This window comes from Meleagris gallopavo, chromosome 11, assembly GCF_905368555.1.
Source record: "Meleagris gallopavo chromosome 11, MGAL_WU_HG_1.1, whole genome shotgun sequence".
NCBI classification, from domain to species: Eukaryota; Metazoa; Chordata; class Aves; order Galliformes; family Phasianidae; genus Meleagris; species Meleagris gallopavo.
In genome coordinates, this window is record NC_139414.1 from 12,505,959 (window position 1) to 12,518,880 (window position 12,922).

At 44.4% G+C, this 12,922-nt stretch overlaps 1 protein-coding gene across 16 annotated transcripts in view; it reads left to right on the forward strand.

Moving 5' to 3' along the window:
* The first annotated feature begins 3,872 nt into the window (after positions 1 to 3,872).
* LOC100547379 (putative cation-transporting ATPase 13A5) overlaps positions 3,873 to 12,922 on the forward strand; it is a 43,743-nt gene continuing 34,693 nt past the window's right edge. For 6 of the 16 annotated variants that reach the window (XR_014885537.1, XM_085233090.1, XM_085233081.1 and 3 more), the window contains exons 1-7: positions 3,875 to 4,184; positions 8,017 to 8,190; positions 9,155 to 9,301; positions 9,527 to 9,597; positions 9,673 to 9,753; positions 10,309 to 10,378; positions 11,626 to 11,781. Coding sequence is in view for 13 of the 16 variants with exons in the window: in XM_085233090.1 (XP_085089216.1) it covers positions 4,122 to 4,184; positions 8,017 to 8,190; positions 9,155 to 9,301; positions 9,527 to 9,597; positions 9,673 to 9,753; positions 10,309 to 10,378; positions 11,626 to 11,781 (762 nt within the window). In the remaining 3 variants the exon portion in view is untranslated. Of the gene's footprint in view, positions 4,185 to 8,016; positions 8,191 to 9,154; positions 9,302 to 9,526; positions 9,598 to 9,672; positions 9,754 to 10,308; positions 10,379 to 11,625; positions 11,782 to 12,922 lie in introns of all 16 variants that reach the window. The other 10 variants (XM_085233089.1, XM_085233087.1, XM_085233082.1 and 7 more) reach the window with 6 other exon arrangements.

The window sequence follows — 12,922 nt, forward strand, 5'->3', positions numbered from 1 at the left end:
CCACAAGGGAAGGATCTCCAGAGGTCCTTTCACAGCAGCAGTCAGCCCTTAAATGAGGTCTAAGAGATGTGCAGCCGGGCTCCACTTCTTCTGGTGTCACAGGTGAATTGCCTTCACCTGTGCTCCCAGGGCTGACTGGGTCCTTTTCCCAGGCACTCAATCAGTGGTTCAGGCTGGGACTCAACAGTTACCATAAAGTGGGGGTATGTTTTATCATCTCTCCTCACTCATACCAGCCACAGATCAGCAGTGCTATGTGGTCCACCCTGCTGCACTGAACTCTTTGTGCAGTGTAACTCTGTGGCCATCAGAAGGCAGGGAAGGTGCTGCAAACATCATCTCTGCAGAGCACTCCTAAGCACACATCCAAGACCCCATATTCTATACCCTCACCTCTGGCGGGACATCAGAGCTCCACATCCTACTGATAAGGCAGTCCCCTCAGACTTGGAATGGGGTGATATTTAGGATCATGCTCAGGAATAAGTTTTCAGTTTTGCTTTTTGAGGTGCTCATTAATTTGGAAGAACCTTATCCTTCTGGGTACCAGGATGTCACGAGCAGTAACAAGAAGCTTCTGCTTTCACAGTCTGTCTGTCAGATATGGGCCACATGCTTTTCATCCATACTTATATGTTTGTGCCTAGAAGAGAGGCAGGTACAACGTAGGTGCTCAGTTCTGCCTAATGTTTGAATTTGTTGCTTAGCATTCCCAAGCTGTTACACTGACAGAACAGTTAAGAAACAGAGACAAAACATAGACATTTAATGAGAAACATTTTTTCAGGGGATATGAAATGAGTGTTTTGCAAGTTCCAAGGCTGCATAAAGGCAGACACAGCCTGGCAGACCTGGATGTGCCTTCCACAGCCCTTGTTGGCAGCCCAAGCTATCCAAACAGAGCTCAAAACCCCTCCGGGGTGACTGAAGCTCTGAGTTCACTTTCTCCTCTTATGTCTGGCAGCAGACACCAGTTAGATGGACCCCAGTGATCTTTGCCTGCAGAAATATCCATCCCAGTTAGCACAGTGAAATCAAAGGGGCAGGCTGCCTGCAGCGCTGGCACTGCGCTGAGCTATACAAGCCATTCTTAACAGCTAAGTTCAAAATTGGATTTTTCTTTGAAACACAATTGTCCTAGATAATGAGAAAAGGAAATTGCATTATTTTTGTCCTTCTCCTTTATTTGTTACTTGTTTATTTTGATACAGTCATCGCAGTTTCTGTCTACTACTCAGCACGCCTGCTTGGCAGTGCACAGGAGCAAAGGAGGAACAAAGCTCGCTCTAAAAGATGCCGATCTTTTGCTTCTTTGGGGACAGAGGGTGCTATCTGTACTTCTGTCTGCACAGTACCTGCTTTTTTCTTTATAATGCAGCTGAGAGTTTTGGCATGGCTACAGCTTCACATTTGCTTATAGTTGAGTGGATACCTAGCTCTCACGCAAAAACAGTGCTTTATTGAGTGCACAAATAAGAAAAAGAAGTTGGATTGCCCTCCAGAAGGGCCTGCTTCTCCACTGCAGCCCAGCAAAGCTGGGGACAGAGACTTCTGGTTTGATCTGTTGGCTAGGAAGGCAGCAAGGGCCTCTTGATATTACTGCCCATGTAGAATGAAGGCAACTGCAATGCATCTCAGGGAATGGTGGCAAAGCTGAATTCTGATCAAACATATCCATGTGAAATGGAGAGCACCAGCAGGGCACCATCCTGCCCCAGCTCTGAAGGGCTCCCAGACTTGCCCTTTGCTTTTAGGGTTCACAAGTGCATGTTTGCAGGGTTCTTCTTTCACCTGTGTGGGGTTACTGCGGAAATTGAAGGAGTTGGTGGGGCCCTGACGTGGTTGTTTTGCCTGTTTCCCTGCTTTGAGACAAGATCCACCTAGCCTGAGATCGCCCTTGGCAATTTTTGTCCTTCTTTTCCTTAAAGCAGGTGCAAGATTTCCCTCTGCTCTAGGTAGCATTTAAATACTCTTTAAGTTAGAAAATCTTCCTGAATGTCTAACCTAGCTCCAAGAATCTAATTTTTTAATCTAACTAGAAATGTAGGTTTTCTCCCTGATCTATAACAAAAGTAAGAGAAAGAAAGAGTAGTTGATTATCTTTTGTGTTACAGGAAATACAGTATGCCAGCTCAGCCTTTTCTTTCATCATTCAAACAAACTCAGTTACTCAACACTGCCTCATGGGTCACGTTTTCCAAACAGTCTTGTTACCATTTGGACCCTTTCCATTTAGCTCACACCTTCATAGAACCTGACCTCTCAATGAGGCCTTGTTAGAAGCAAGTGGGGTGGAATAATGTCCTGTCTCATATATCTCAGCAGCCTTCTGTAACCATCACTCAACAACAGTCACATTTCTGGCAAGGATAGACAACTGTGGTGAGCTGCCTCTCCTTCTCTGGCACACATCTGCACCACCTCCCCTCTTTTTTGTATTTTTTTCCCCCAACTACTAAGTGCAGCATTTGGCTGAACTTCATATGGTGATTCCATGTAGCTAGCAGCCCCAAATCTTGATGCCTCATTTCATCCCCCTAAGGCAAGTGACTAAAAGCTCAGTGTCATGAAAACATTTCAGATGCCTCTCCATCCTGTTATATAAGCTGCTAAAAAACATGGATATTTTGGGTTCCCTGGGATGGGCAGTGAACCCCTGACAGCTACTTTGAGTTCAACCCTCCAGACCATCATAAAAGCATTCTATTTCCCAGTACCCTCACATCCCATGGAGGCTGCATGGGTGGACATAAAACACACCTCACCCAGATGATCAGAACAGAGAGAATGAGTTAAACAACCCTCTAACAACACCTTGCATGAGTTTCCTTCCCTAGTGGGTTGTAGGAGGCATTGGTTGACATCAAGAACTCACCTGCTTGCACTAGATTGCTCTTTGTCTCTTTGTGAACAAGTGTTTTGCAACAAGAATGTCCTCAGATGGACCTTGTAAAAGGCCAGGAACCAGTACTACCAGCACTACTGCCAGGAATGAGTATTTCTTTTTATAAGAATGGCCAGGAATGACCTGCAAGTGTGTCATATCTGTTGGGCTTTGTCTTCTATGTGGTTCTAAATGAGACTGCTTAGAAAAAAGAAAAAATGTTTTTTCTTACCATCATTCTGATTTTTCAAGTTTCTTCAGTATTTGGTCCATCTTTGCTGCTTCATGGACACAAGCGCAGCTGACAGAATTCCCCAGACACGGATTTGGTTGAATCATGTAGATCCATCCTTCTTAGGAGCTATAGTCTGCCGTGAGACCTCACCTCAGCCTCTGCTCTGGGCTGAACAAACCAAGGGACTGGCTGCTCCTTGTACATCTTGCCTTCCAGAACCTTTCCCATCTTTGTAGCCCTCCGTTGGACCAAAATTCAGGTTTGGGGAGAAGCCCAGAGCGAGAGGGGGTACTCAAAATAGGTCTCCTGTGAAGACCAGCGCCATAGCATGCACCTGCACTGTGCTACAGCCGAGCCCAGGTCCAGCTCTGTGACTTGGACCCAAGGGGAGATACCTTGCTGACACTGTCACAGGACACGGGGTGTCTCTGGATATTGGATTATATAACAACAATAGACTGTGGATGACGTCTGATGGGTTTTATTGTAACTACACACACTGATTACCAGTGTAATTAAGCCTGAGTGAAATGTGAGCAATCTAAGCAAAAAAAAAAAAAAAAAAAAAAAATTAAAAAGAGAAAGGCCACTTGCTGTGCAGGCAAGGCACAATACAGTTAACAATCAATGTTACCTGTCGATGAGACATGGTTGGGCTAATTTTTGGCATCTCATGTTCTCTGTCATGCTATTTGATGTCTCCTTTACTAGGCAGCCCCCCTAGACCAGCCTGTCCCACCCTGGTAAACACAGCAATGTCAGGGAGCAGAGAAATGCATGGGTTACACAAGCTGGGCATTTAAGGGCTTTACACGTGAGACTGGATTTTCCTCCCTCTCTGGGAGCGTATTAAAAACTGTGCACATTGTGAGACATTCAAAGGCAGCAGGAAGGACCATGGGGAGAGCTATCTGTAATGCTGCCCTGAGTTCAAGTCAATAGCTGTGCTTGATGTTGCGTGACCTCACCAAGGACATCCAGGGCTAAAAACAACGCAGTCAGATGGAGGAAAAGATTTGGAAGGATCATTATGTGCTCCTCAACAAGGATGAAGAAAATGAGCTGGTAAGGAGTTGGGGGCTTTGTTGGGGGTCGGTTTCCTTGTGTGCCTCTTTCTCCATATGCTTCTTTTGGATCTGCCTCTGCTTCTTCACCTCCGATCCTTATCTGGGCATGGTTCAGCACAGCATTGGAGAAGGCAAAACCCTGAACCCCTTGCTGACTTTGAGACTGATATTGGCCAAATAAAGACTAATTGAGGAATATAGTACTTCAGTCCAGAAGAACAAAACAGAAAAGACCACTGCCCACCAGAAATCATCCAGCCACAGAGCACTGTCCCTTTCTCCTTTTCTATTTCATTATCTTTTCCACCCTAACTATAAGAATCTCTACTTACAGGTGCCTTCCCCTTGCTAGGCGATCAGAAAGCAAGTCATGGGAAACGTGCCTACAAATGAGGTTCATCCTGGGTCATTCTCTGGAAGAATGGTTAAATCTCTTCTTGCATGTTAGGGTCTGTGCTACTTAGCACGTCTAGGAAAGCTGGGCAGGTGTCCAAAGTCTACTGCAATTCCTATGAGAGCAATCTCTTGTTCCTCACTCTCTTATGGCAGCATTTACAAAGAAAAATTCTGCCCTTAAAAGGCTTTTAATTAATGTTAATTTAATCTTCTTCCTGGTTTTGACTATAACTGATTATTGACTATTAATCATTGATTATATACACTAAGGTACTGCTTTGCAAATGCAGTGAGTTGGAAACTCTTCCTGTATCTGTCAACATGGACTGATTACTTTGAGCCAAGTGAGGGTGGAAGTAAGGCTTTCTTCTCCAGCCTTCTGTGCAGACACCATCTGGAATTCAGGTGTTCCCAATGCACAGAAATAGATGGCTCTGCACAGCTGTGAAATATAGCCCCATAGATCCATTGTGTGCTAGAGATGCATGTGTGATGCATACACTGGAAGCAGAGCTATGCACTCATCCCATGATGGGATCTTCTGTCCTCTGCTTCTAGTATCCCTACCATGTCACCCCTAGTTCAGCTGTGGGGACTGCAATGTGCCTCCTCCATGAAATGCAGGTGCTCAGGACAGACATAAGTGGGAGGGATCCTGCCCTGCACTGTACAACTGTGCTTTTGCCTCAGGATTGCTCACAGGGTTGCTGATAGCAGTGGGGCTGCAGCTCTGCTGCTTGCCTCTGATAAATCCCTGTTGGGCTTTGCTTGCTGCTCATGCAGCTCATGTGAGCTTGTTGTAGATTAGGGACCTCAGGCTGGTTGAAGCTGTTTGCATTCAGCACAAAATCAGAAAGTCTACCCTGGAGGCAGGTAAGGAGTCAACCAGTGATTGTCTGTGTCATGTTCATCGCCACTGTGTCTTTCAGGGTATCCCTTGCAGCTGTGGAGGGAGTGGTTCTTCATGCATGCATACATGCATGCTTCTGTTAGTGTAGGAAGCAGCAGCAATATCAACTGCCAGATGAGGACGGAGGGCCAGCTAGGGTGGAGCTAGCCATTGCCACAGGCAGCCTTTATCTGTGCGCCCCAACTGAGCTGCACCCACTTTCAGAGACACCTCCCTACCCGTTCAGCTTCCATCCCTGCTGGCAGAGAAGGGCCTGGCACTGCCTGCAGGCTGCTGACAAAGCATGATATGTGAGAGACTGTCTGGCTTGGGCTGAGCACTGCTTTTTGTCAAATATTCTCTCACTGCCCTGTCTGCTAGAGCAGCCTTGCCTCCATGTACTGCACTTCTTGGGAAATGTTTCTCAGTGCCAGCTCAGTGGGGCACACACTGCAGCTCTTCCCAAGCCTGGACTGAGGACTTGATCCTCTCAGTGCCTTCTGGGTGAGTTGTGGTCCCAGCTACCACACCATGTTTCCTGCTTTTCAGACTGGCCTTCAGATTTTATCTATAAAACTACTGTTGTTACAAAACAAGCAAGCAAAGATCGCCATGAATTTCCCTAGCTGTGGAGACTGGTTTGTCCTCCAGCCCTGAGAACATCTGTAATTATTGCTTTAAACTTTTGAGTCCTTCAAATAAATAATATTTTGCGTGCAGCAGGGCTGTGAACTCCAAAGCTGCAGAGCTGTTTTGAAATGGGTTTTGCTAACCTGGTACAAGGGCCGCATGACTATTTTTATTTCAGTTGAACTGCACTGATTTCAGCTTAGTTTATGTTGATTATGATCAGAGTTCGGATAAATCAAGTTAATTGCTCTCTTAAAACGAAGTAGGTGCTTATTCCACTGCCTTTTAATCACTTCAAAATTATACCTGAAGTTGAACCTGTATAATTGTTGATACAAGCCCTTGTCAAGGAGCTTTGCTTTGTTGCACATTCTATTCTGTAGAGCACCGCTCTTCCTTCTGGCATTTCTATCATGTATAATTCAGAACTGAGACTTCCTCATTTTTATTCTCTTTACATTTTAAAACACTGTTTCCTCCCTGCACTCAAATTCAGTCAATAGCAGGTTACACTGCCCCATCATGCTGTGTATTTTAATTGGCAAATTGTGTCAATTAGGCATATCCGGGCTGGATGTCGTGATATGCCCAATGGGTTTTCACCCCTGGGGGCTGTTAGCCCCAGCTGTGGATGGAGCATCTCCTCCTGTCTCAGGGGAGCTCAGGTCCTGTCTGAGCTGAGCTCTGCTGTCTGCTCAGAGCAGCGCTTCTATGGTAATCAAGGAGCCAAGACCCCAAAGTGAGAAGTGACTCTCTTGTGAACTTGTGGGTTCACTCCAGGCACTGCTTCCTTTGGAAGGAGATGTGAGTGCAGAAACTGCAAAGAAAACACCCTGCTCACAGGGAAGGATCCAGATATACTACAGGCATTAAAGTTATCCTTAGTCCTGTGGGGAAGCTTAAGTCAAGCCAAAGTGTACAAAAACTTAATGTTTTTCTCAAGGGGACAAACTAGAACTGGTATCATTGCTATCATAGAATCATAGAATCGTTTGAGTTGGAAAAGACTCTTAAAGGCCATCTGGTCCAACCCTCTGCACTGAACAGGGACACCTACAGCTGCATCAGATGCTCAGAGCCCCGTGCAGCCTGACTTTGGGTACCTCCAGGGGTAGGGCATCCACCACCTCCCTGGGCGACCTGTGCCAGTGCATCACCACCTGTACTATAAAAAGCTTCTTCCAATATCCAATATAAATCTCCCCTCTTTTAGTTTGAAACTATTTACCCTTGTCCTATCACCACAGACCCTGCTAAAGAGTCTGTCCCCTCCTTTCTTATAGCCTCCTTTGGGTACTGAAAGGCCACTCTCAGGTCTCCCCATAGCCTTCTCTTCTCTAGGCTGCACAGCCTCAGCTCTCTCAGCCTGTTCTCATAGGGAAGGTGTTCCATCCCTGGGATCACTTTTGTGGCCCTCCTCTGGACATGCTCCAACAGTTCCATGTTATCTCCTATGAGAAGATGAGTATTGGGCTATCAAAGAGAAAAAGCAAGTAGGGGAGATGATGTGGTGTGGGGAACAAATAAAAAGAAGAGAATGTACAAAGCCAAAAGTTTCTTCATGCACTTGTTTTCAAAATGTGGTGTACATGGTGGAAGATAACATGGCAGTAGAGCAGTACCTGGCAGCAGAGAGGAGGTGCAAGGGGGTTTGGCCATTTTCTTTCCCTGAAGCAGAAACTGTTCCTCTTCTGCAAGGTGGATTTCAGTGCTTAGCTCAATGGAGAGCATTCTTCTTGCAGAAACGGTGTTTACTTAACTATGCTATGTCAGTCAGCAAGCTCTAATTTACAAAAATGACTTTGTGCTGTTAGGAGACCTCAGTTGCCAATCTTTCTTTCCAATCAGCTCGGGCTTCCTGATGAATGAATAGCATGGTTAAGCTTGTTAACAGAGTGCTCTCTTTGCTGTACAGGAAGCTTTTGGCTACAAAACCCAGGGCTGCCGGAGGGCCCTGAGCATTGCTGGGTACATCTTGTCCTGCGGGGTTCTGCTGCTGCTGTTCTACTGGAAACCAGAATGGGATGTGTGGGCAAACTGTGTCCCCTGCAGCTTGGAAGAAGCAGACGTTGTGTTGCTTAGAACAACAGTAGGTTGAACCTTCATACCTTACTGTTACTGGCAGAACTGATGGTTTTCACAGATAGAGCAGCTTGTCTCTCTTTGCCCACATGATGCAGCAGGTCGATAACACTGTCTGTGTGTGGAGATGGAGGGGCAGAGATGAGCCAAGCTTCAGTGGAGCTATGCCTCTTCTCATCCCCTATGCACTATGGTAGAGCCAGCTGCCTTTGAAGAAGGGAACGTTCTCAGACGTTATGGCTGTTAGTAAGCTTTCTGCTTAGAAGTTATCAATCAGACAGTGTTGAGGAAATGGGCTTTGGAGAGCTGGGTTTTAGGCTTTGGTTATATTCTAAGACTCCATCCCTGTAAATTAAAATCCCACACAATTCTATCAGAGCAAATACTTACTACACTTAATGCTCAATATTGCAATGATATCCCTTATACAAATGCACTCAAACCACTTAATGAGTAGCGTGTTAGGTTAAGGCCAAACTGATTAAAGGACAATTCAGTCTGACAAGTGCATCTGCAGCAGCAAAACTGAATTGCTTTTGATTGTGGATTTATAATGAGTAGCAGCATTATAGGAGATTTGTAGAGTTAAGTAGCTGGTGCTGAGGTTTCAATGTTCACACTAGAGGTATTTCAGAAGGCTTTTACATGCAGCTAGCTCTAGTCTGGTTTATAGACTGAATATCCATCCAGTAGCTATTGAAGCACATCTAGTTCCATCTTCTTTGAAATTGCTCTGAAGTATAAATCAAAGCAAATGGAGATGATTGTGCGTTTGACTTCAAAGTGTGTTACTGCTTGGTACTGAAGCACTGATATCTGGCATCCCTGTTGCTATAGACTGACATTCACTGTGATTGCAACGAGGCCACAGGATTGTAGTTCTCTGGGAGTCTTATATGCATTTTTCAGTCAGGAAACATTATCACGGGCAACATTTCAGGCTGGCACTGAACTGGGCTCTATTTCTCTAGGATGAGTTTCAAAAATACACCTGGAAGAAGGTGACCTGGATTGATTTGTCCACTTTGGCACTACCCGTTGGTAGTTACTCAGAATGTCCTCTCGTAGCTGATAAAGACTCTGTTATAAACAGAGCCATAATGAAGCCACAGTTAAAGGTAAGTTGTCTACAAAATAGAGAAAAAAGGTCTAAGGAAGATGGTGGGTGAACTACAGGAGTTAAAACATTGAGAGGCTTCCAGAAATGCACTGTCAGCATCCTCCTGCAAGTCCTCTTTTAATAAACTGAGGCTTTCTCATAGAATATATGGAAATGTTTCTGTAACCCAGTGAGGTGGATTTCCCTGAATGCCAATAGGATTTTTTGCTGTCTGACCTTGCAGGTGAGATGTATCCAGGTACAGAAAATCCGTTACATTTGGGACTTTTCTGTAAAAGAGTTCAGGAAAGTTGGGTGAGTGTTGAAACTTGCCACAAATCCTTTTGCAACATGGGAGTCCCCTGTGTGAGCTTTCTCCTGTTATCCCAGATCACTGGAAGACAGCAACACGTGTCACAGCATACACCACAAATTTGGAGCTGGCCTGACAAGGGAAGAACGGGAAATCAGGTACTGTCTGCATAAGAGTAGGTGCATGAGTTAATTATAACAGTATGACCTATTCAATCCCTTTTTAAATTTATGTGAGCTTCTTGCTGCTCACTGTAGTAGTAAAGCAGTGTGAACTGCATGGGTGGCATTCAGAAAGGTGAAAAGTTATTATCCCTACACCTTACTGAGCTTATTGTGTTCTGAGTGATGCTGAGGCAAGGCTGGTTCCCCCACCAGTTCCAGCCATACTTTAGGGCACAGCAAGCTGTGGCTATCTGCCTTTGCCAACATTGCCTTAAAAGACCTCTGGAGAGCTCATCACAGGGCTTAACAGCAATTAAGTTTACAGGTTACAATATTTTCAACATGGAAATAGCAAACTTCCGCCCCTGGGTGAAACCCTTTCAGTTACAATAGCTTCCTGACAGATTTCTTTGTGCTGCTCAATTGTCTGTGCCCCCAGGAATTACCCGTTTAAGTAAGTGTTAATATTATTTGAGCTCACGTCTTTCCTGCTTTCTTACCTGTGTGACTAAGCTGTATCATCAGGAACTCTTCTCTCCCTCCCTACAGGCAGCTGGTATGTGGGCCTAATGCCATTGAGGTTGAAATCCGTCCCATTTGGAAGTTACTTTTTAAAGAGGTCAGTAAGTCAGGCTGGCATGGGCAGGGGCAATCGTGAGATAGTTTTCAGTCTTTGTCTATGAATGATGAAACTCCAAGAAATATGGTCAGCACATTTCTGAACTTTAGGAAGAGTTTGTCTGAAGCTGCACGAAATACATGAAAAGCTCCAGGGCCCCTGAAATTGGTTGGATGTGATATCACTGACTTTTCAGTGCCCCCGGAGACGGTCTTGAAGAGAATTCCAGTACAGTGCTTTACAAAAGTTTATTTAATTTGAACTTTGCACTTCCATCCAAGTCTGAAGATTCGTGTTTGAAATATTAATGGTAATGCCTGAAGGCAGAGGGGTCTTCACAGGCAGGTGGTATTTCAGCCCAGATACAGCTTCGGCAGCTGTAGACTGGCACCCTGATTTAGTGCCTGTCTCTTTGTCCTAGTGAATCTTGAATAGTGTATTAAATTTTCATTGAGGCACCAAATTTGTCAGATGAATAATTCATTTCAATTCAAATCCATATGCAGAAAGCTCTTTCAATTGGTATTTTCGTTATATCAGTTCTACAGAAAGTCTGTCACTCTTCACATAGTGGGCAGTTCTCTGAAAAAATTTCATCTAACTCTTTTGTTGTTAGTTAGAGAACTAAAACTGTGTTCTCTGCTGGGCTTCATTAGGGCTTGTTTCCCGTTTTAGCATATTCAAAGTGAGCGATGACTAGTATTGTAAAATTGTCACAGTGTCAAGTGGCCAGCAATGTAGCAGTGTGAGAAAACCCAGTCTTCAGCTTAGTCGTAGTCTGAGACTTATTACTGATGGCTGCATAGACCCTTAGATTCTCCCTTTCTTGCAAAAAAATAATTATATCCATTTGACTTTCTTAAATTACAAAGTGTTAAATACATTGTCTGCAATTCACTCTTTTTTCCCCATGTTTGGATAGTGTCTTCTGTGTAGAAATTACTTAGAATCAGCAATGTTAAGGTCACCTTTGTCAGTGGGAAACTGATTGACTGAAAGTCTCCTAAACTCTGACTTTAAATGGCCAGCATAGTTGCTGCTGCATAGTTACCAGTTAGCAACAGCTTTTAATTACAAACATTGTGAACAATGTGTAAGCTGGTGAGTTCAGAGATGGAGCTATGAAAGCATATTACCTTGAGATGGAAAATAGTTCTTTAAGTTGGTGTTGGAGACATTGTGATGATATGTTCTCTCCTCTTCCCACATTCCATTTCCCGCTATGCATTATGTCCGTTCTCTGACAGGTGCTGTGTTTGCATTTGCAGATTTTAAACCCCTTTTATGTGTTCCAAGCCTTCACTCTTACCCTGTGGCTAAGCCAAGGCTACATTGAATACTCAGTGGCAATCATAGTCCTGTCAGTCATTTCTGTTGGCCTAACCGTGTACGACCTCAGACAGGTGAGTGCCGTGCAATCTGCCAACTAGAATCGTGAAATTGTTTGAGTTGGAAGAGACCCTTAAAGGCCATCTATTATAATCACCCTGCTATGAAGAGAACCCCATCCAGCTTGACTCTGAACATCTCCAGGAATTGGGCATGCACCATCTCTCTCAGCAACCTGTTCCACTGCCTCACCACCCCTGTTGTAAAAAACTTCCCATACCATGCTGTTAGTGACTTCACTGCGGATGTGATAAGCAGCTGTTTCTGTGCTCTTTCTGGTTATTTTCTATTACTATGTATCTTGATGTGTTACTGTAAATTTATACAGATACATTTTATGTAAATTTATACATATAGAAGAGTTAAAAGGTTCAGTCCCAGTAGTCCTGAGCTTTTCAAGAATTAAAGAGGACTGAAGTCTTGTCACATGGGATTCATAAGAATGAAACGGCCAGTACCAGTGAGTCTGGTTCCCATCATAATTTAACAGTATTTTCCTGGAGAAGGTGACAGCCCATGGCTTGGACAGGTACATTTTTTGCTGGTTAAAAACTTGGATGGATGTCTGAGCTCAGAGAATGGTGGTGAATGGGGTTGGATCCTGCTGGCAAGCAGACACTAGTGGCTTTCCCCAGGAGTTGTCTGATTGATGATCTGTATGAGGGAATTGAGTGTACACTCAGTAGGTTTGGAGATGACAGCAAGCTGGGGGTAAGTGGTGATCTACCTTAGGCTAAGGAGGCCCTACAGAGGGATCTGGACAGGCTGGTTCAATGGACTGAAGCCATGGAACTTTGCTCTGGTGTAGCAGAACACCAAGGATGGTATGTTCAGCTTTATTTTGCAAGGTTGGCTTTACTGTATGACTGGTAACTTTGGTAGGAAGAATTACATTAGGAAGAATGCTTGAGGCCTCCGAATATTCTTCTGATTGGTTTGACATCCTTAAAAGAATTAATGAAGAAATCCACTCTTGGGGTTAACTTTTTTCAATTGCAACTTTCTAAATCAAGATTGTGCTTTCTCTCTAGTAGCCTTGCAATGACAGTTGACTTCATCATTATCTCAGGGTGCGCAATTGCCTGAATTAGATTGCAAAAAAATAGAAAGAGCCTAGATCCAGCATCCTGACTGCTAAAGAGAGGTGTGAAAATT